At 42.5% G+C, this 24,017-nt stretch overlaps 1 protein-coding gene across 7 annotated transcripts in view; it reads left to right on the top strand.

Moving 5' to 3' along the window:
• The window catches only part of TMCC1 (transmembrane and coiled-coil domain family 1), a 202,940-nt gene that overhangs the window by 109,614 nt on the left and 69,309 nt on the right, over positions 1 to 24,017 (top strand). Inside the window, exon 1 of one of the 7 annotated variants that reach the window (XM_069811729.1) lies at positions 20,106 to 20,414. The exons of the other annotated variants lie outside the window; for them this stretch is intronic. Within the exon in view, the coding sequence (XP_069667830.1) occupies positions 20,376 to 20,414 (39 nt within the window). The 5' untranslated portion in view covers positions 20,106 to 20,375. Of the gene's footprint in view, positions 1 to 20,105; positions 20,415 to 24,017 lie in introns of those variants that run through there. 7 annotated transcript variants of the gene reach the window in all.

Below are 24,017 nucleotides of genomic sequence, written 5' to 3' on the forward strand. Positions count from 1 at the left end.
CTCAGCAGGGAGTATTTCCTTTGAAATTCTTTAAGAATTTCATAGATCCAACTATAATTAGAAAAAATCACCGAGCTACAGCGTTGATCCATCTGTTGTGAACATATGGGCTATACAAGCTACAGCGACAAAGAAACAACATATATAATGGAAAAGCTGTGATTCAATAACGACGAAAACTGCATAACACAGGAGATGTAGTCAAGTAATATAATTCTGATTTTTCTGGTGCATGTCTTCTGTCATCATTTGATCTGCTGGTACCTCCCGCTGTTGTGATGGATGTAGCCTGTTTTTGTTGCAGTCGATGTCTGCCATCTCTTACGGAGCTCTTCTGCCCCCATCAGATACTGGTGCAAACTGTACAAGGCTGTGTCGAGTGCCTCCCTCCTCCCCCATTGTCCAGGCGTTCAGCTCTACCGCTGCCATTGGTAGCAGAAATTCCTGCTCTGCTTTCCCTTCTTTCTTTATTTTCCTCCCAGTGTTCAGATTTCTGTCATTTAGAAGAAGTAATGGGCATTTTGTTCTCTTCTAATGACTTGTTGTTGCACTATGGTATGTTGAAATTAGCAGCAGTGTGTTCTGTTAGACAGCGTGCTGTAGCTACTACATCATGCTGCACAGTGTCTGTGGCTATTAAGTCTAAGATTTGCCTGTGACTGCAGAAGATTTTGCTACATGTAGATGTGGGAAGTCAGCAGACTTGGATTGCTGAGAAATTAGCATTCAGTTATATTTTATTAGAGGCTTGTAGAAGCCTTTGTGGGCTGCTGTGAAATTGTCAGTGCTTCTTACTGGAATGGCAGGAACTTTACCTGTTGCAAGTGTGTTTGTGAAGCATGGATGAGCAGGAACCCATGTGCTTCTGTCTAGAGTTTACTACTGAAGCTTAAGACCTGTTGAACACATCCAGACTACTTCCATATCTTCCAATTTTTGCAGAGTCGAGCCCTGAGCTTCATCCTTCTGTGTGAGGCAAGGCTGCACAGTGATTTAAGTTTATGCTCTACTCTGCCTACGTAAATGCTGTTCTGAGCTTAACTAATGTTTGTGATTTATTTGCTTGCCCAGTTGGTCCTGCTGGAAACTGTTACACTTGCTCTTTAACTCTAGGTGCTCTATCTGAGATACAGTTTGGAAAAGAAAAAAAACCCTTATCTTTATCAGCATGGCCATGTTGATGAGGTAAGTGGCAAAAGTGAAAAAGAAACTTTGTAATTAAATTTCCTGGTATACTTAAAAACTCAGGCTTCGCTGGCAGGGGGCAACTGGGAAAGGCCAGGACTCCTCAGACCAGGAAAGACCTAAAGCAGATCTTGGAACCTGCGTTCTCCAGCCTGCTCTTCAGAGTCCCCTTGTGGGGAAGGAGTTTCTTATGCCTGCCTCATGTGCGCAAGTGCTGTGTGCAAGTTCTTACCAGGCAAAGAGAGTAAACAGACGTGGTACTGATATTTTCTGGTCTCATCTCTGTTCTGTCTTTGTTTAAATTTCTGAAAGCCCTCATCTACTACCATGCTCCTATCCTATCACCAATTTTTTCTTTTTTTTTTTTTCTGGTGTCTTTGTTCCAACTATATGAGCCAGGCTGAAGTCTTCTTTCTTCATGTGCTGCCCACAATTTTATAATTTATAGTGCATTTCTAAAAATACCTAGTCAATGTCTGTCTGTCACTCCTGATGGAGAGTTTCTGGCATGCCACAGATTTCTCATTAGGCTTCATTCTTCCTTTTCCAGGAGCTTCCTCTTTCTCCAGCCTGCTCATTTCATGTGACAGGGTCAGTTTTCAGCTGTCTCCTGATTAGATACGCCTACATTTTTCTTTTCATGCTTATAACCCTGTTACATCCCCCACACACTAAACACGTTGCCAGGAAGCTTAGGAGGTTAATCTCCTCAAAATATGTATCATTAACCCAAGAGGGTTTTTTGTTTGGTTTATAGTTTGGTTTGTTTTTTTTTCCCCTCCACATGTTTTATGTGTGGATGCTGCAAAGTTTTGGAGACGAGTCTTGATTTCTTGTTTGTTCTGCAAAGCCCCTCGAACAAGGTCGGGACTCAGCAAGGTAGCGAGTTCCCTGGGTGATTGGGTCAGACCAAAGTGTTTAGTGCGTTGTCACTGCTGCTTACAAAGGCAATAGAACTACCTGCTTAGCATGGTGATAAGAATTTCAGGGAGGTTCTCTTACCATACAGACAAAAGCGTGATAAAATCCTCTTCTGTATCTTTGCAGCACTAGTTTATGTGAAGAAAAGGGTTAAGTCTGGGGCAGCTGTCAGGGTTTATCAAGGGGTGGGATAGTCTCTTTCAGGTAAATGTCCAAAACTGTGGTACTATTTTAACTTTGCTTGTAAATAGGTTGATGTTGTAAGTGTTAACTCACGTTTGTATGGTTCTCCAAAATAATGAGTACTGGATAAGCCTGATTTTGTGTGGTGCTGAGATCCTCTGCTCCCAGTGGGAATTAAGGACATTGGGTACTTTGTGGCGTAATGGAGAGTAAATTCGTAATAATCCTCTGCACACAATATTTTTAGTTCATAGTATTGTTCCTTTTTCGGTTCCCTCAATTTGTTGTTGAAATAGAAGGGCAAAATGTTATCCCAAAACCACAGATTGGATTTGTTCTAACACCTCATTTACATACATTTGCATGTGTAATAATCCTGGTGCATGTTGTCAGGCTTTGTATAGAAACTGAGAAATGAGATTGTCATAGCATGGAAAATAATGTAATAATTAAAGTCTTACTGAGATACTTCACTTGGTCTTGTATTTCAAGTCGTGCAAATTTTAATATTTTTGCATAAATCTTTTCTTGTAGAGGCAGCCCACTGAGCCAAGAAAGCAGGATTGTGGTGGTTTGAAAATGATTGAGCCTGCATGGGTCTCATTTTGTTTTACTGTACTTTCAGAGCTTTTTGTGGGGTAATTAGTTACGTGTGAAGACATGGACAAACAGAACAATATACATGTTCCAGAGATACAGAAGTAGTGGTACTTCAGTGAGAAACTGTGTCTGCCTGAACTTTTATCAGTGCCATGAAGGTAATGACAGTGCCCAAGCATTGCACTGCATTGCAGCCAGTGCCTCTGAAGTTAGTTCTGGTGATGGTTTACCTGAAGGCTTATGTTTGCTTTCATAGAGAGATGGGGATTTTGGAATGAAGTCCTGCTCCCTTCCCTGCTGGCAGGAAAATGTGTGGAAATGAACAGTCAACAAAAAAGGCAAGTGTAACCCTGAAGTCTTACCATGATTTTAGTAGAAATCAAAATGCTTCAGGCACTTCAAGGCAGTAACTATGCCTGCAGTTCTGAGTGGCCACCTTGCAGAAGGTGCAGTGCAATGACCTGGGTAGGTCTTTCCCTTGGCACAGGGGAGGAGTGCTTGATGAATCAAGTTCATCTGCCTCCCTGCCCCCCAACCCGTGGTGAGTTGTTATATCCTCCTGTTTGACATTTGAAACATTATTGGCGTGCTCTATCTGGATATTAAATATACTTTATCCAGTCATTTTTTTTAGGCTAGATGAGCAATGTGCAGAGCAGAAGTGTGGCAAACAGTAGGTGATCAAAAAGGTAACAATGGGATATGGGAGGAATAAAGTCAGGATTACTTCAAGAAGCAAAACCGTTAAGAGAGTTAAAGTAATGGAACAGAAGAATGGAGGAACTCACACTCTCTTTAGTTGAAAGAAAAGACCTATCCACTTCTGCTAGAAGGACTGCCATTTGCATAGACTTCCACACTGGAATAATGAAGCCTTTTGACATTGTTAGGGTTTTATGGAAAAAATACAAAATCAATCTTATTGAAATAGAAATCATTACAAATGTGCAACACTCTTTTTTTTAACACTGAGATCCTTATATGGTTTGCTGTCATCTGGACTTACACGCCAAGCATTGGTGTTAAAGCAAGGTGGTAGTGAGGTCAGTTTATTCATTCAGGGTTTCTGTACAGTGAATTGTTTTGGAATATTTGGTAGAAGCCCTTGTCTGACGCCTTCTGGTACCACTAAGAAGGCAGATCAACCTGAATTAATTCAGTATTAAATTGTTTAGTGGATTTGCAACTTTTTGCCTCCATAGGCCCACACATTTCCAGGTTGCCATTTGCTTGCCTCAGGGTTAGAGGAATGATAGGAAAAAGGATTTGCTGTCCTGCAGTGAGGTCCCTGTAGGGCAGCTTTCCAAGGCACCACTGACCTCACTTCGGCATCCTGATGGGACTTCCTGTGTCCTCATCCTCTTTTCAGTTTTGATGGTCAGTTTTCATACATACTTCAGATGTCTTTGGAAGTTGGTTAACAGCTTAAATCTATATTCTGTTGCTGTCCACATTTTGAAAAATGACTACATATGCTTCTAGAATTGCAGTTTCCAGTCTTTAGTTTGCTGACTCCTCAGTATTTTCCTTTCATGATGTTGACCCCATGAGTATCAAAAACATACTAACAGTAAGCTTGCTTTTCTAAGTGACTTCTAAGGACTCTTTTCAAATAGCCACACTTGTCTAGAAACTACGTATTAAAATAAACAAGGTAGCATATTCAACTGTGCCACCCTTTCAGTATATGTAGCAGAGCTGTGGAACAATGAACAGTTTCCCTCCAACTGTAAATAGTCTTTTTCTGGAAAATAAATTACTGCTTTAACATTTTTCACAAGTTCTTTTGTCCTAAACACCATGCAACACACTTGGGACAACCATCTGTGAAAAGACAAAAGATGGAGTTTTTTATAACAATACAACCATGTGGAAAGTCTACCGTGGCTACAAACAGTATGTCTTAGATCTATAAAAGATCACTTGAGCTTTAACCTGTTTGCCAAAAGAACAAGCAATCTTCTTAACTGTAAAGTTTGCTGTTCCATTCAATTTATATAGGTGGTAAACATTGTTGAAATTGAGTAAAAAATTTTGTAGCTTTGGCTGTAAAGGACTATTTTTATATTGAAAATATTTCTCATATAAATAGATCAGGTTAGTCACAAGCCCTTCTGGAAATTATATATATGATTTTATTTCCAGTACCTGCAGCTGAGTCATGTTAAAACAGCACTAATCTTGCAGAGTTACTGTAAAAGGAAAGCTTTTACTCATTTGGGAGGGTAAAGTAGGAGTTACCTGTATCCTGACAGCAAGGCGTACAAGAACCTGGATGGATTTGTGTACGAGGAGCATTTCAGGACAATGGTAATTTGGTCTCTTGCTTAAAACTGGTGCTGCAAGCATCTGGAGCTACAGATCTGGGCTTCCAGCAGATCTGAATGGACAGCTGTGTGCTGCATGAAGTGTGACTAATGCAGCTCCAGCCCCTGTGACAGCAAATGCTGTTCTCCTACCCCAAAAGCGGAACCCAATGTTGATGCTCTGTAGGGGGATAGGGTTGCATTATTTTCATCTTGCAACAAGGTAAGATACTGGCAGGTCACTGTAATAGCTTAACTGCAAATTGAGATAGGAGTAGGCTGAGGATTGTTTCACAAGCTCAGAAATTAATCTTCAGTTGCTTAATTGCTCTGAAAGACCATGCTGTACCAGCTGCTGCTTTTCCCTGGCTGGTAAGTGACCTTTGTGAAGCACAAGAGTGGTGTTAAACTCAAACTCTTGTTTATGGGCAAAGAGGACACACATTACATGTAAGAAGAGCCAAGAATTTAATTTCACTATAATTGAAATCTTAAGGGTCTAATCAGTATTAGTCCAGATCCAACTGTTACAGAAAAATAAAATAATAATAATGGTGTTAAAATCGTTATACACACACTTCTTAGTTTATAACCCTTTTCCTTGGGTTATGCTCACCCTTCCACTGCTCCTCTGGGTCCTACAGTTGGCGATTTCATTCTGGTCAGGGTGGAGGTGTGTGGGTATTACAGCAGGTTGTCAACATCTGGAGTCCTTCGCTGGGAGGAATTCAGTGTTCAGGTTGATGGTTTCTTCTTCCTCACCCTAGGATGTACTTGGGGTATTTTTTTATGTGTTTGCAAACACATGTTTAGACCTTTCTCTTTCTTTATTGGTCTGCAGCTCCACGTACATCCAAATTTACTGTGTATGGTGCCTTTTCTGTATATCACTATTGTTTCTTTGTTATCTCTTCCTGTTCCGAAGCCCCAAAACAGCTTTCTACAGCTCCACATCACATTTCTTTAACTGACCATTGGTGAGTTGGTTATGGCTGTGAGGTTTCCAGTGCCTGGTCTGTGCCCCATCTCTTACCAGCCTGCACTCCTCTGTGTTGCATCTTACATCTCCACTTGTCGCGGCCTCTTCTGTTGTGATACAGGCCTGTACTTCATTACGCTACATCAGTTCTGTGGAGCTATAAGTATCTTGTTCCATGTAGAAAAACTGCTTGCTACTGCTATCTATGTAAAACTATGGTTGTACCTGATGGTGATAAACACAGGTGAGGCAGATTAGCCATAGACACCTGGTCAGTTGGAGAAATCGCTGTCACAGCTAAATGGAATGAAACAAAGCAGCAAGCAGGTGAAGAAAAGTTCTGACAGAGCAAGCCTCAGTCCTGAAGCATTGCAAACTCCGCACGAAGGCTGCAGCATGTTATAGCGATGGCAATACTGTGTTACAGGGCTACACAGCGACTGTGGGAGCTCTGAAACTCCCCTTTTTTGTTTAACTGTTAATTATCTGAACACTGCTTATGTTAAGAAAGAAAATAAAGGTTAGTAAGACTTTATGTAATATTTACTATTGTTGCAGTGCATAACTTAATCCAGTCCCAGACAATGTATTATTCCTTGGGTTATCATATAATTTAAACTTCATCTCAGAGGATCCAAAAATTCTAGAAATCTGTTAGTACATCTGTCCATCTGCAAGTGTATGAGTGTTATCTGTGATTGTTGTCTTTAATTTTGGAAAGCGGCAGCTATTTCTAGGTTTCTTTTTTTTTCCTCTTCCAGAATTCAGTTCCATGGAGGAGAACAGTAGATCACCTGAGAGTTTTAAGGACTCCTTTCAAACCTGTTTTTTTGCAACTCCTCTGCTGAGCATGCTTTTAACTTGAAAGTTTTCCAATCCAACTGTTTTTTTCTCTCATTTTCAACTTGCAGTACTTTTCTCTGTGTCTGATTTCAGAAAGATAGTTTTTTTCAGCTGAGAATTGTAGGCCTGATTCTTCTGCACAGTTCTTTTTCCAAAGACCCACAGACACTCTTAGGTCAGGAAGACTTTCCTTCCCCCAGTGCTCTAGAAGCTTGCATCCACAGTTATCGGGGAAGCTCTTTGGTCTTGACAGGTCAGGGCACAAAAATAAGGAGGAGCGCCCTCTGCAAAGGGCATTTATGCATCCAGAAATTTAGCAGCACTGTAATTACAGATTTTGATAAATATGCATGTTGTAGCGTAGTTTGGGGGTTTTTGTCAGTACAGGTCCTTGTGACTGACAGACAGTGAAACATTAACTTTCCATCATAAGCTTGCTAATATTTTCTTGAGCAAGTGTGTGATTTGGTCATTTGAGGATTACGTCCTTACTCTGAACACCTAATCTTATCCCAAGTTACTGGTTTCTACTCTACAGGCAACAGTTGTTTTGCTGGTAGGGACTGAAATGACAGCAAGGCTCAAGAATGCAGTGTTGTAGATTGAAATACCTTTGCAAACCTGTAGGTTTCACTCGTTAGATTCAGCGCGGTGAACACCTTCTTCTGCCCAAGCTACTTTTGTCTTCCAGAGTAACAAGGAAACCCTGGTTTTGATACAATTATGTAACACTTTGCAGCTTTTTGCTGCAGTATTATGTATTAGCAAATAATAGTAAATGCTGTAGAATGGGAAGAATCATTCGTTATGGCCAAGGGAGCATCAGTAGATACCAGCAGATGTGGAATTAAGAGTATTTTCTGACACCACAACATGAAATGGCCCAAGACAATAGAAAATGTAATGTAGTTAAACAATCCTCACTGGCTAGAAAGTAGCTAGAATGACTTAATAGGCATTGTGCATCTTCAAACTCCCTGTATTACAATACTGTGTTTTTTAGCTGAGAGCACATGCTATTTGTGGTTACCTCTTTCTCCACAAACGGCTGGTTACTTGGTTGCTCAATTACAAAGCTGAAAATTTAAACTTCTGTAGGCAGTGCTGTTAAAACTCAGCCATACATCTTTTGCTGACATTGTTCAGAGTCATGATAAAGCAGGCTATGGAGACACATATATGCTATAACTGGTAGCAGAGCTACTGGAGCTGTGTAACCAATATTTTTGTCAGGTTTGCATCCTCCAGATTAGAGTACCATCCAAGATCATCCCAAAATCTCCCTTAGGATGGGAGTCAGTTTCAATAAAATGGTGATTTGAGCGATTAGGAAATGCGCTGAACCAACTTTATCCACATTATCATTAACTCTGGTGATGTCACCAGAGTTAAAGATAATGCTTTGTTTATCTCTTGTTCAGTGTAGCCACACTGTATGTCATAGTTATCGTGCCAATATCAAATTCCATGGCAAGTCAAAAACACTTTAAGTCATTTCTAATTGTAGGATTGACTGTGATATGTATGTATCTTTATATTTATAATAATTTTTGCAAAGTTGTCATGAGTGCTTTCTGAAGCTTCCTGAAACTGCTGTTCTGTGGTAATTCTAACTGTAACTTAGCTGGAAGTTAATGTTAAAATTTGGCAATTCCCTTGCAGTAGTCCTCATACTTCCATTTGCTGTTTTTTGAATGAAAAAGTGAGTCGTGGAGAGGAGAGGTATCAGTGGTATCATAACATTTCTGCCAGGCTGCTCATAGCAAGGAGGGCTTGTGGCATCGCTATTTGTGTTTATATGCCTTGTGCAGTTTGCAGTCAGAGATCCTGAATAAAAGAGCTAATCTCTTCTCTTGGTCCCACAATGTGCAGGAAGGAAGGATATTTTACTGGCGTACGTTAAAATATTTTACAGAGACTTTACTGATGAGAAGTGGAGAGTAGCCATACTCAGGCAGCAAACAGGTGCTAGCCAGAAACAGAAATATGGTCCCTGGTAAAACTTTTTTCTTTTAACTTGAAGTAATTTTTACTTCGACTTCAAAAAAATACATCTGAGCAGTGCTATCTATGTACACATCCCACTTTCTGCCAGCATCGGGTGTATGCAGGACAGGTGACTCTTACCCAAAGTGAGACCACCTAAAATAAAGTGGACAAGGAAGCCCGCATTAGCAGTGTTTGGTGCTTTGTGTGAAGCGAAAGACGTGCTAACGGTGACAGCAGCCCCTATCAGCCTGGAAGCCAAGATGCTGGGGTAAGGGAAGCAGGTTTATGTTTTCGGCTTGATCATTAACTTTATTCGTGAACTTGGCTATTTCTGTGATGCTCTTTGAGATTTTCTTAGATGGGGACGACATCTTTTGTATACGAGAGTGTGCCATTGATCCTTAAATGTGCAGGGCTTTGATAGGAAAAGGTACTGAGGTGGTTTGGTGGAGGTGCAGGTGCAGTAGTGATGGACAGCGCATCGGTGCCTCTTCCCCTTCGTGCGTCACAACGGTGGCATCTTGAAAGCCAAACCAAACCCAGCCAGAGCTGCTCCTAAGGTGCCCTCGGTTTCCGTGCAGAGCCTTTTCATGGCAGCAACGCTTTAGTCAACAGAGGGAGCTGTGACTTTTCTGAAAACGCGTGCAGAAATAGTTCGCTGTGTCCATCCTGAACAAGGGTAGTCGGAGCTGCGAAGTTGCCCTTCGGAGATAGAGCTTGTCGTCCATGCGGTGGTTGAGAGAGAGAATTATCTTAACGCAACAGCGAAAGCATGTGTTTTCTGGAAAATACAAGTGATCATGAAAGTAGTTTAGTTTAAATAACCCAGAAGAAAGATATTTAAACACTTTTCTTGAATGTAATTTTGTTTTCCTAAAGCAACTTAAACGCTGTCATATGCAGAAGACTGTAGGCTGATAGTAACAAATTTAGAATGTATAGGTACCTTTAAAAATATTTTATTTTACTTTGAAATGCATATAAAATAAACTGAAAGAGTTGATCCTGAGAATGTGTATGCTTGAATACATGAAACTTTTATCTTCCAAACTTTCTGCAGTAAGAAAATTTCTCTACTGTTGCTTGTTCCAACAGGTCCTTCTGTAAGAGGTTGTCAGTAAGACATCTACCTATTCATATGAATTTGTAAAGTATTGATTTGACCTTCATATATATATTTGTTAACCTTATATAATGTTAAAAAAAATAAAGAACTGCTGAAAACTGCGAATTTGATGTATAAGTAAAATGCTGTAGAAGATTTTAAAACAAAAATTTCAATTCTTACTGAGCATTTTTTAAAAGAAAAGTGGTCACAAGATATTTTATGCTACAAATAATTCTAATTGCGTTTTGCGTTCTCATGAAAGGATATCAGGCAGATGCGCTAGTTCATTAGGTAAAGTTCATTTTAAATTTGAAAATAAAATTTGGTAGCTTTTACTAAAATCTGAATTTTGTCCATCCTGAATGTGGTAACAAAATAGTTCTTATTTGGAGAACAGGCTTAGGGTTTGGGAGAGGGACTGTGTAGAAATAAGAATTGTATATGCTAAGCTGCCGTTTTCTTGGAAAGCATCAGTGACCTTCCAACACTGCTGACTGACTTTTTTTAGACTTATTTCCAAGATCATAGTAGTGCCCCTCTGAAATGGTTTAGACACTATAAATAGGATGGTATCAGCTGCTACTGGGGATGTGTGCCACTGGCCCCGCACGAGCCACACAGACCAGGAGGGTAGAGCTGCACGTAAAGGATCATGGGTGCTGCAGGTGCCCATCTCTTAAGTGCATGTGTTTGCAATTAGGCATGTAAGTACTGATGTGTTGTTCTGCTGAACATCCTCCCTGGGAGGAAGAGGCTTTGCTCTCTTGAGAAGCTGTACAGCAAAGTGGAGTGCAGAGGAAGGACAGGTGGTTGTTTCAGTTGTGGACAACTCTTCCCACCTGGGGAATGCGATTGGGGAGATTGCTGTTCTTTTCAAGAAATAGTATTATGATTAATAAATGGCATGCATGCTTGCGTAGGTTTGTTTAACTGATAAAAATTGTAACCAAAGCTTTTTTTAAGAAAAATAAATCTGGCAATGCACGTAAAGACAGAGGTGCCTATGTGTGCAGGATACTGTTGGGCATTGTGTTGCCATTGGGAAGAGCCAGCGTACAGCACAGCCCTGCGCTGCGTAAGGGTGATTTGCACAGAGCCTCATGAGAGCCCTCTGAAAGGATCTGAACGTGCCAGCTCCGTATACAGAAGCAGCATTTGATCACTTGAGTATATCAGCATTTGGTCGCTTTAGGATGTTTTCTCAATCTGACTGGAATCTTTCTGTTGTTTTTATAATTATTAAAAATCTCAAGTAGCTAAATGGTTGCTGAATAAGATTGTCTTGACTGTTCCTTGTAACTAAGTCACAAGTTTTCTGCTGACAGTCAGAAGTTTCATGCTGCTGACCTGACCAAGGTTGGGGTTTTTTGGGTTTGGGGTTTTTTTTTGTTTTTACATTCTCCTTACCTAAGTTCCACTTGCAGTGTTATCACAAGAGGAGCAAATTGAGGTTTTGGCCTAACTGCACAGAGGTCCTGCTCTGAATAGAACAATGGAGGCATTTCACTGTAGAGGTGGCTACACTTTACACTGTGTGGATCAATTCACATAGAAGCAATGTGATTGAGTATTAGCTGGCAGCAGTTTCTCTTCTAATCCCGTTGTCTGTGGAGTGTGCCACTCATTTGGTTACAAGCCTTGCCTGTGCAGGGACAAGTTTCCAGAACCACAGACATACAGTGGGGTAATTCCCAACCAGTAGCACTGTGTGGAGCCTCCCATTAAGTTAAGGCAGTGCTGCAGTCAGGGTCCCTGCCTTTGTTTCTGCTAGAGTTGATTACACAGCACATGCTTGCTTTTATGCTCCTTTTGGCTAGACTTGTTGGCAAAGCTGTTAATAAGCCGCTATATTCTACTGCAAGCATTTTGGACTTGTGTAAACTAGAAGAGAGTACACCCTCTTGCAGAAACCTTAATTGCATCGTCTTTGTCTAACATAAATGTGCTGCTACTAAAAATCTACTATTTTAGCAGTAAACTAAGCAGATGATTGTAACAACCCCCTGAATTTATTAAAAAGGGCGGGGGGGGGAGTGTCAGGGAGAAAATTTTTATTTCTTCAGGAGGCTTCTTGAAGTTTTAAAACCATAAAGACAATAACTTGGGTGGAAATAGATTAAAACTATGGAAGTCTCATGTGTGGATATTATGTTGATAAATGCTGCTGGAGTGTCTGTACATGTGGCATAAATATAAAATATTTCCTGATTTTTTCCACCCTTCCCTTTAATTTACACAACATACTGTGTTTGTTGTTTATAACCACATTTTATACCAGTTTGCATATAGAAAGCTTTCTGTTACTTTACTACTTTTACTTTTCAATATTTGCTAAATATTCAGATGTAATTGAGTGACTATATATTACACATCTATGTATAGTTATGCATCTGTATATAATTTAATGCCATTGTCTCTAGGAATTCTGATGCAGTAAGCTGTTTAGAATATCTCTTCAGGAGTTTGGTATGTCCAAGTCTCTCACATTACTTCTTTAGTCTATGGCTTTAGAAGTACTGTGTATTACAGGTAGCTTTGGAAGTGTTAGCATGATGAGAGATTATTTTGAATGGTTAAAGTGTTTTATGTTCCTGAACAGAGAGAGAAGCATTCACCAATTAATCTATTACACAGGAATGAATTGCTGTAGGAAGGTAATAGTAGGAAAAAAAGAGTTATGATAGCCCAGTGAAAGGGGACTGAGGAAAAAAGATGCATGTGTCTCTGTGTAAGAGCAGGAGCCATTCATTAACTATGCAGAGCATAAAAATCAGTTTGGAAATGCTAAGTGTGAGGCCTCAGCTACAGAGGCAAAGGAGAATGTTGCTGTCATCAGTTTTGTTAATCTACCAGTTCCATCTCAGTCTGATGTGGACTAAACTTCAGCCAGCTGGCTCCTTTCCCTTATCTGTATCTGTGTCTCACCCAGACTCTGAGCCATGCGGCCTGATGGGGAAGAGAGATCTGGGTGTCCATGGATGAACTGAGGCACTATGTGTCCAAAGTGTTAGACAGACGAGGTACCGGGTGGTCCTTGGGGCTTTTGGCACCGACCCCTGAGAGTGGGAGGGTGATTACCCAGAGCTGCCTGTATCTGTCAGGCAGCATGGAAACAGGAAAGTTTAGATGCAGCAGATAAAAGGCAGGACGGACCAGCCTTCCCTGGCTGCCCTTGTTCCAGCGTTTTGTTCTGACATGGTCCCGGTGGGAGTTTGTCTCCCATGCTGCGTTACTGACTGTTTGACTGCACTTCTTTCACAAGCTGTCAACTGGTCACTGGGCTCCCAAATGAAGTACAGAAATCCTTGGTGTATCTTTGAACACACAAAAAAGACCAGGAGACGATGGAGAGAGAGTTATTTGGAGAAGCTATTTTCAGCCCTGGGAGGATGTTGTGACAGGAACGCTGACAAGCCTGGTGGTCTCAACAGCAGTAAGTATGGCAGCTTTCCAGACAGAGAGTGTTCAAAATGGTATAGATTTCCTGCAGTAGGAATTGAACGGTGTGCACAAGGCTTCTGAATATAGTCAAACTGCAGAACAAGAAGTACTGACCCAGTTCAGAGAGGAGAATGATGCAGCTGCTAGGTGCAGAATCCCCTGAGCATCTTGTATGTGGTCTGCCAGCATGAGGAGGTTTTTCTAGTGTCTCAGTCCCATCAGTTTCCTTTGCTGTTGGCTCTACATGGTCATTATAAAATTGAGGCCTGGTAACTGAGTAATGTACTATCTGTCTATTTCGAAGAAATGTGAGCACTTTGAAAAGGAGTACAAGTTCTAGCAGTGAACACTTCCTTTGTACAGAACATATTTCTGCATTTTTGAAACCTTTGAGTTACCACTGACAGGGCAGAATGCTACCAAATAATGCTCTCGTATCACAGCTGGGGTTTTCAGTGCTGAAGTATGCATCTATAGATGTTACTTTTGGATGACAGTTATAAAATAAACACCTCTGTTTAATCTTTTCATAACTTCCCCATCAAGTTCTATTTAGGGAACCACACTGACCCTTCTCATAACCCTTCATGGCCCAGCTGCAAATGTCTCCTCTATCTCTAGCCTCCAGGTCATTTGATGACTTTAAAAATAGGCTGAAAACATTTTTCTTTAACAAGGCAAATATTCCAGCCTACGGCACCTTCATTTTTCTAGAAGGCTATGCAACCATGCATGGCAGCGAAGTGTACTTTCCCAGTACGTAGCACAGAGAGTAATTTTGTATGGATTCAGTGCACAATTGACTTTTAACAGCTGGGTGCACGCCATAGCCATAGCATGCCATGGGATCCAGGTCCCTTGATTTGTCGTAGCTGGAACATGCCATGGGAATCTTTTGGCCATTGTGCTGGGGCTTCCTTCCCATTGAAACTAAGGTCTGAGGAGAGTGCTGGTGTCCTGGTTTTGGCTGAGACAGAGTTAATTTTCTTCCCAGTAGCTGGTACAGTGCTGTGTTTTGGATTTAGTATGAGAACAATGTTGATAACACACTGATGTTTTAGTTGTTGCTAAGTAGTGCTTATCCCAATTTAAGGATTTTTCAGTTTCCCATGCTCTGCCAGCAAGCAGGTGTAGAAGAAGCTGGGAGGGAGCATAGCCAGGACAGCTGGCCCAAACTAGCCAAAGGGATATTCCATACCATAGAATGTCATGCTCAGTATATAAACTGGGGAGAGTTGGGCAGGAGGGGCTGATCGCTGCTTGGGGACTGGCTGGGCATTAGCCAGTGAGTGGTGAGCAATTGCATTACGCATCACTTGTTTTTCTTGGGTTTTATTTCTATCTCTTTTTGTTATCTTATTTTTCATTTATTATTATTATATTTTATTTATTTAATTTCAGTTATTAAACTGTTCTTATCTCAACCCATGAGTGTTACTTTTTTTTCCTGGTTCTCTTCCCTGTCCCCCTGGGGCGGGGGGAGTGAGCAAGTGGCTTGCGTGGTGCTTAGTTGCTGGCTGGAGTTAAACCACAACAGCTGGATAATCCAGCCTTGCCCTGATACGGAGTCAAAACTCAGCTGGGACATGCTCTGGCCCCAAGAGTTGGAAGCTGTTCCTGATTCCAGTAGTTTTGCTCATAGACTCGTGTTATTCAGGTACTGAAGGATCAATGCTACAGCCATTTAAATGTAATGCAAAAAGGAGCTGTCCCTTTGGATTCATATTGCAATTCTGTGTTTGAGTTGTATTGTAAAAATTGAACATGATGTATAAGTTTTCAGAATGAATGCTGAGGATGCAGACAAATATTCAAGTATGTGGGCCCCCAGTCGTTTAATAGTGGATGGATAAATTTGCAGAAAGGAAACAAAAGCATGTAGTTTTGGAGGTGTTCAGCATCAAACCAGACATTTCAGCAGCTGTTCTGAAGCAGCTGGAACCTACTTGGCAGTGTAGGGTACATTGTCAGTCTTGAATCTGACATACAGTTAAGTTCAGGCCTTGCCCGTTTGCCTTCTCTGTCAGCTCAGACATCTACTGAGAGTTAAGTACATGGCACTCCTCAGGATGTTGTGTTCTGCTTTCGCTCAGATGAGCAATCTCCCTATCTTGTTGTGAACATACAGGTCAGGTCACTTGTTTGGTGGTAGTCATTCAGTGCCTTTCTGTAGTTTTCCACTATAAGCCCAGAAAACTTCCAGTACTTTCCTGTGAAAGAATACTACAGTGGATCTGTTCACTGCAGCGTACGATGGTGAGATAGATGCCATTAGGTCGTAGCTGTACACAGCACATGTGATGCCCCAGTCAAATGTGTGCATTTGTATCACGGGTACTCAGGCTCTGGTTAGACTAAGTTTGTATCATGCAGACTGAGTCTGCAAAAGTGATGCAGTTGTAAATTTTTTTCAAATTTTATTTTATTCTTGCAATATCAAATCCTTTTAAATTTCCTGCTGCTTTAAAGTTTCATGATGTGCCCAACGTGTGAAAGGAAACACAGCAAATCACTGCCTGATGCATTGATTTTATTTGCCTTTTTAAGGTGAAAAATACCCACACATTCATTAAAGTAATTTTCTTGCAGCTGAGCATGAAAACATACTGGTTTGCATTGGTCTGCAAAATACAGATTGCAGTATTTCTCTGTCCTGACTACATCTGTAATTACAAGTTAGCACTATGTTCACAGAGCAGTCAGATGGTGGTTCTGGTGGTGGTGCAGAATGCGCCTTGTGGGTTAAGTAGTAATAGTCGGTTGTGAGTACTTCTGCCATCCCAAGCAGACTTTTTGAACTAATGCCATGTTCTTTGAGTTGCGTAATGACAGCCTATTTAAGGTTTAAGTTTTACTAGTAAATCAGGCTGTGTAGCTGGCACTGAATAACTGCTGCTGTTGTAGATGATTGGAGCAAATGAGCTGAATGCTGTTTGAACAGTAAGCTTTTGTTTAATTAGACTTGGAATATGAAATCTTTCATGGCAGATGGTTAGCTTAATCTCTGCCATCCAACAACAACATCCATACTGGTGACATGTCTTCTTTGGGTGTCTTAAGTCAAATAACATATATATGGGGAGGAGTAATCTATGTGGCTTTAAAACTGTGACACAGAAAAAAGAACAGAGAAGCAGTCAAGTAGAGGAAAAGTTTTGATATTCATATGAACAAATTCCTCTTTTCCATAGTGAAAAATACTTGCCTACACATTAGGGGCAAAGCGTGCCTATAACTTTGTCTCCAACATGAAAGGAATTTCTGAATAGCATTTCAAGTTCACTGAGGTGTGGTTTCTTTTTCATTTCATTTTGAGTAATTGCTTCTGAAAAACTGGAATTGAAGTCTTTATCTGTCATGTTAAAATGTCAATCTAGTATTAAAGTAACTCCACAGTGTCTGCGGCCAATATTGCAAGTACTGGGCAAAAAGGAAGGCACAATGTTTTTTGCATCGTCTACAAGAGTCTGGCCTCTATCGGTAGTCTTTTAGTACAGACAATGGATTTTTTTAGGCTTTTTGTCATTAAGGACTGTCAAATAATGCAAAACCAAAAGATTGTAAGGAAGCATGCATTGTTCCTCTCATCTCTGTACAGAAGACTACACGACATCGCAGCAGCAGACCAGTGGTGCTGAAAATAAAGGACGTGTACTTTGCCTTTGAACAGAGGAAGGGCTGTATCAGCTGTTGAGATGTGGTAGCGCTCGGTGTCCCTTTATATTGGAAGGGACCAGCAGTGTGAATGAAAAGAAAGCTGTTAGAAAGGTGATCGTGCTGCTTTTTTCCTGCAGTGTCCAGGACTATACCCGTGTTCACCATTTAACAACTCCAATGCAACTTTTTATGCCTCCTTGTCTTCCATGCCAGACAGAACTCAGCTGATGGGGTGTTCACCAGATGTGAATCACCTTAGTCATGAAAGTCAAACTTGCTATTGAACCCTGCATGTGAAGATAAACAGGGACTGAGAGGCATGATGATCATCTGCTTGCAGAACAAATATGCCTGCAGGTCAGTCACTGAATCCTATTAGTATTAACAAAAATCTAAGACAAAGAGAAGTGCTACAAGTATTTATGAAGCCTGTCTGCCAACTTGAGCCTTTTGTGTGGCATGTTATCACTTTTACAAAGGTTTTGTATCTTCTCATATGGTGACTGAATGGAAGACTAACCTTGCTCTCAAACTTTGGTTGTGTGCGTTACAGCAGGATGCACCCTTCTCCATGCAGGAGGCTGAAAAATGTATTCTGGGGGGCAAATTTTACAGAAGGGTACTTTGGGTAAGATCTGGTGATCTAAACTCCAAACCCTTTTCTAGTATGCTACTTTAACACAGACACCAAGTCTGGAATCTCAGTATGTCTTTACCTAAGTCTTATGCTATTAAACTGTGTAGGTGTGTGCAACCATCTTGGGTAGTCTCGTGACCTCATTTCTATTGCTCTTTTCTACTGCTTGCTGCACAGTTGTGTCACCTGTCACATTTAAGTGATAGTCCGTTCATGTCAGTGAATGCCTAGCCTACCTGTTTGCAGTGTCTGCAATGATTGCAGTCGTTCCAACAGTGAACTATGTGCACAGGCCATAGAGCTGAATTCAGGCCTTCCCCTGAATTTGCCCATTTTTCCATCTGTAAAACGGGGCTAGTAGGGCATTTGAGAATTATGGAGCTGGAAGTGACATTTTACTGGAATTCTCAAGCAGTGGCATTTGCAAAGTTTCATGCTTGCTGAATTCAGGATTATGCTTTGAAACCAGCCTCCCTACTTCTTTCAAACAGAATTGTAGAAAATCTCCATCAATTTTCGGGTGTCTGACTCTCTGGATTGTGCCTAAATCCAGATATAATGCATATGCAATGGCTTCTATGCCATTTTTTTTATTTTGTGCAAGAGGAGCAATGGAGAATGCAGGATAGGTCTTTAAACTACTTAAATTTATTTATTTTATATAATATGGAATAGGAAAGTATTCCTGTTGGCTTTTGTTCTATAGAATTTTATATCTCTTCAACGTATCATTATTTCTTGTTCAAATGTAGTTGATGTTTTTATGTTAAGTATTGCGTTACTGCTTCGGTTGATAGTGGTGGGAAAGCGCCTGCCGTGACTGCATTCCAGAAAGGCTCGGGCTGAGGTGAGAATTCTTTTGTGGGAGGGTCATGAGGGATATTTTGACATCCAGGGCAGGAGCATGCCATGGTTCCAAGTTGGAGGAATAGAAAGAAATGAGAGCAAAATTGCAGGCAGGAGGCAGTTACAAAAGGGCTTGAAAATAAAATCCGAAGAAGTCCAAAATGAAAATGCTGAGACAGGACTACATGAGAAACTGACTTATTTCCAGAGATTTTGAGCTCCTCATGGTGTTTGAGGGTTTCAGTTTCCCTCCTCCTTTATGAACATCCTGGCAGCTGCCTGAGCCAATTAGTTGAGATCCAGACCTCTGTCTGGATTGCACAAATAGGAAATGCCCATGTCCTTGCTGCTGGTTTCTTGAAACCCCTTAGAGCATTGCTGCAGCTATTACAGCAAACTGATGGAGTCCTGTAATCCCCTTTCCTGCATGAAGATGGTACTGTATCTGTCGCTCACAAGTACTGTAAGGGGAGAAAGAACAATTTAAGGATTCAAAAGCCACTCTCACCAAGTCATTTGAAGAAATGAAAGTGTGTACCCGACTATTTCACCATAGATCTTTATTGCATACTGGTGGTGGGAAGAGAGAAGTATTTTCTTAATGCATTTCCTACTGATGGCAACAGGGTCTTCTGTGCTACTTCCCACAGAAGAATTAAACCTCACCTGTGATAACAGGGCAAAGGCAACTACCCCGCTGGCCCCGTCGGCGATGTTTTCCTGTGAATCTTCTCTGAGGCACGGTGTCTGCACTACCTCGGCGTTGGGGCTTGTTCCTGCCGGGCCCTGGGCTGGCAGCCTCGGCTGGGCTGGAGCCGCCTGGTTCTTCTGGGTGAAGTTCTATTAATAAGCGGCTGCGCGTCTCTGCTGCCGGCCGCCCCGGGGACGGGGAGCGGGGGCAAGCCGCGCCTGCCCGGCCTTGCTGCGGTAGCTGCCGGGAGGGCCCTGCCCTTCAGCGCGGAGCCGGGGTACGGGGCGGGTGTCGAGGGGAGCCCTTCTGTCCCGAAGGGGGAAAGGCCGCACCGGTGGAGAAAGCGTCGAGGTGGCGGGTAGCCCTTCGCTGGGGGCCCCGGCGTCCCTCCTCCGGCTGCCGGCAGGGCCGGGGCCCGCTCCGCCGCTGGCTCCCCGGCCGCGGCACGGCCTTTGCCGAGCGGGGCGGGCCTGCGGCGGGCGGGGCGGGCGCGGTGTCCCGTGCCTGCCCGGGAACTCCGGGCCCCGGCGCCGGGCTCGGCCGGTCGCTGCCGGCAGCCCCCCCGCGGGCCGGGCGGGGGACCGGCTCTGCTCTGGGGGGTGGGGAGGGGGGGGCGCGGCTCCGGCCGGCGGGGGCGGGGGCAGGGGCAGCGTTCGACCGACTCCCCGCGGGGCCGGGCCTTCCCTGCGGCCGCTCCGGGGGGCTGCGGGGCCGGGCTGGGGCGGGGTGCCGGTGCCCGCCCGCCCCCCCCGCAGCGGCCAGGCAGGGAGCGCCCTGCCCCTGCCCTGCCTTCGCCCTGCCTTCGCCTGCCCTGCCCTCCCCGGGGCGCCCCCGGACAAGGAACAGCCTCGAGTTTTAGGACGGGGGGGGGGCCGGCCGTGCCTGTCGGCGGCCCCGGGATGCGCTACCTCAGCTGACTGCAGCCGGCTGCCGCCCTGCGCCCTCCATGCCCCGCTGCGGACCGCTTTGTCCGAGGACTGAGGCAGACCATGGTCCAGCGCTTCAGCCTCAGGAGGCAGCTCTCTAAGGTGGGTCACCTCTGCAGCCGCGCCCGCCGCCGCGTCGTTGGGTTTATCGGCGAAACCGCTGCTCGCCCGAGGTGGGCGAGTCCCCGCGGCGGAGGCAGCTCCCTCTTTTGTTCTTGCCTCCCGGAGACACAAAGGGGTTCCGTTTGCTCTTGGGTTTTTTGGTGTTTTGAAGCAGACTGTCTGTTAGCGGGTGCAGGTGTTGTTCCTCGAACGCTGCAACTATCGGGTAGGCTTTTGGGGAGCCTGCGGCTTCCTTACTCGGTTCGATCTTGGGACTGAAAGAAGGGGGTGTGTGAAAAGGGGGAGCAGAACTAACAGCTGTGCCGACCCGTGGGTGTGCAAGATAGTTGCCCGAGACGGTTACTTAAACGTGTGCTTTATTTACCGGCTAGAATGTCTTTAGTAGTCGGGACCATGAATTGTCCCAGGGACACATCTGCAAAACCAGGAGGAAAGCTTGCCCTCCTCTCTTTGAAGTGCTCAGCAGCGCTTGCTGTTAATACAGTATTTAAGAACAAAGGAGTTGCTGTGAACAGGTTTTGCAGTTTAATAATTACAAGTGTTCAAATTTATTTCAAGAAGCTGCTTTAGAGGAGGGAGTAGTTAGTCCATGTAGTGTTGCAGGTTTGTCACTGAATCAGTCTGATGCATGTAGTTTGAAAAACATTTGGAAAAAATCAATCCATGAATAAAAGTGAGGCTGCATAGTGCGCTACAGGTAAGAGCGCTTCTACAGAGCTGCCAGCACAGCCCTGTTCTTGCATTGAACCATTCCCGTTGAGCAGACTTGGCTCTGGGCATAGGAATTACAGTATTAATTAGACACTTAAATAGCAAGCTTAATTTTCACTTTAAGTTTAAGCTCCCCCCCACCCCCGTGTGTGTTTGTAAAGGTTTTAAAGTGCATTCATCAAAATTTGAAAATGCTGTTATCAGCATTTAAAATAGGTCAGAATTCACGTCTTGCAGACTGTCTTGGGAAAAGCTATGGCTTTGCAATAAGTTAGTGTCTTTCTTATTTATTTGTGATTATTTTAGTATCTCTTAATCTTAAAGAAACTGATGTGGCCATTTTTAGGGGGGTCTGAATAAATGATACTTGCGTCTTTTAACAGTTTACCTTGTTCCATGTCAAGAGCTGTGCCTGCAAGCAGTAGAAGTTTCCACAGGCACTACGGTGTTTAATCTTCCCCTCAAAAGAGACTTGATCTAGTTAGTAATGAACTTCCTGTCTAAGCTCTGTTTATATGGGGCAGCCAAAATAGCTTTCAATGAACTCCTTTGGATAACTCTATTTTAGTTCTTGTTTATCGTGGTGGGCAGGGTGATTTGGAAAAATGTTTACACTGATCTTTTTTTTACTATAGGAGAACTGTTTCCAATTTGTTTTCCTAGTCTTCTCTCCATTTTTGTGTTGTCTGACACAATTGTGTCTTTCACTGAATTAGCTCTGGTTGTGTCAAGCCTACTTTAAACAATTGTCTAGCCTTGATAGCTTCTTAACTTCTTTGTTTTAATTGTAAAAGATGCACAACTTTTACAGTATCGTGAACTGAAGGAAAAATGAGAGCTTGGTCTGTATTTACCAAAGTAAAAAGTGTAGTCGTACAAAGCAATAATCAGAACGGATTGTGTTTATCTAGGTTTGGATGTAGGATGGGAACTTATCTCCCTGTCTTCTCACTGCTCTTTAGAATGGGATTGCGAAGTCCCTTTGTGTTTGAGTCTTTGGGGGGTGGGGGTAAAGGAATAGCAAATGGTGTTATAAAGCACTCTGTCATCTACTGGAGAGAAATGATAGAAAAGACATAGAATTTTGCTAATATATTTATCAGCCAAAACTCAATGACTGCCAGACTATATAAAATAAAGCAGTCTTGTGCAAAAAATCTTGAGTCTTTCATGGTTGCTGACTTAGACTTCAAAGTTGGCAAACGTCTGTGTAGGGCCTGGAGCACCTGCTCCCAGGATGTATTCACTTCTTGGGTGAGATAGGACATTATTAAATGGTGTGCCTGTGTTATGCAGCTGCAAGGTCAAAATTCCAGTTTCTAACCATATTTAATGGTGGAGGCTTCAAATAGAATGTGACTGTGCAGATTTGAGAGCAGCAAAAAAAATGCTGCCACCAGTGCGTATAAAACTTGAGCAAAGAAAATGTGGGACTTCATCATGCAGGAAGAAAAAATATGGCTTTGTGATAGACAGTTTAGCCTCAAACTGGTTTCCCTTTCCAACATGGCTATTTGCACTGCATGGCTTTGATCAAATCCTTTAAGCTCTCCCAGTCTCTGTCTTCCTTCTATGAATGGGGGTTAATGCCTTTCTCTTATTTATATAATGGCTGTCAAATTTTGAAATACTGTTCTGGGGAGAGCTGTATAAGCACTTAACCGTATACTAATTTATGAAATGTTTGCATTTAATAACCCATTCGTATCAGGAATTTCAGAAAGTTTTACACAGACTTGTCTTCAAGTGTTGCTTCTTATTTCATATATATCAAATAACTATTTAGTATTTGTGGGTTACTACTTGGATTCTGTGTTAGTTTGCTAACTTAAATGTCTGTAACTGTTAAAAATTTGAGTCATAAATTATTGCACCTTTACTGTTAAGACTTAAAGGCAAAATATTTGATGGGGTTTTTTTTGATTGATTCAACAAATGTCTTCCCCAGGCCAAACTCAGATTGTTCATTTTGTTCCCTGCCGCACCACACCCCCCGTGCCTCCAAGTATCCAAAGTGTTTTCCAAGTATTTTGGTTGAAACCACTGTCCATCTTGTACTGTTTGGAAATCCTTGGAGGGCCTGCAATTACTGTCACCCAAGACCTCAAGAAGAGCTGTTGCTGCTGTGTTATGTTTAGTTGGGGAATTCCCTCACTCTTGGAGTGATAGTACAAAACTGTATCCAACTTTTGCTCAGCTTGACTTTGTCCAGATGTTTTAGCTGAGTTTATTAAAGGAAAATAATGGAGATAAATTGAACTGTGTTTGAGAAAGTTTTTCTAAGTTAAAATGTATACCCTTTCTTTTAAAGGTTCTGTTCTCCCAGAAGAGATTCAGGGGAGCCAAATAGTGGTTTCATATATGGCTGAAGCTTTGATTAGAAAAGGACAGGTTCAGTGTAAAGAAAATGCCAAAAAAAGTATTTTTTTGTGAATTGCGTTGATATTCGGTTCATTTAACCAGCATGTTAAACGTTAAAAATTTTGGGCTGGACTGTTTTGCTCTTAAGTACTGTATGGGTTTATTAGCATCTGAACTGTCTCTGTGTTGACACTAATTGACTTTATTTATGGGAGAGGAACTTCAGTGGATTATGCCGAAATAGCCTGGGAATACTTTTACTTGAGCTACAAAAAGTTCTTGCTAGCTTGCTAGCGGGTGAGTGGGCTATTGTGCTGATAGCATCGTCTGCACTCCTTGTCATTGATACAGGTAAAGCTTTTTCCTGCAGTGCCTTCTCAGCTCCCTCTGGGTCACTTGTCTCTTGCATCAGGTTTGGTCTCAGGCAGATAAGACCTGGAACCTGATGTCCATACCCCAAGTAGGTTGCTCTTCTTCAGTTCTGTTTTACCCAGTGTTGATGGATCATTT

This window comes from Haliaeetus albicilla, chromosome 24 (genome assembly GCF_947461875.1).
Source record: "Haliaeetus albicilla chromosome 24, bHalAlb1.1, whole genome shotgun sequence".
Taxonomy (NCBI): domain Eukaryota; kingdom Metazoa; phylum Chordata; class Aves; order Accipitriformes; family Accipitridae; genus Haliaeetus; species Haliaeetus albicilla.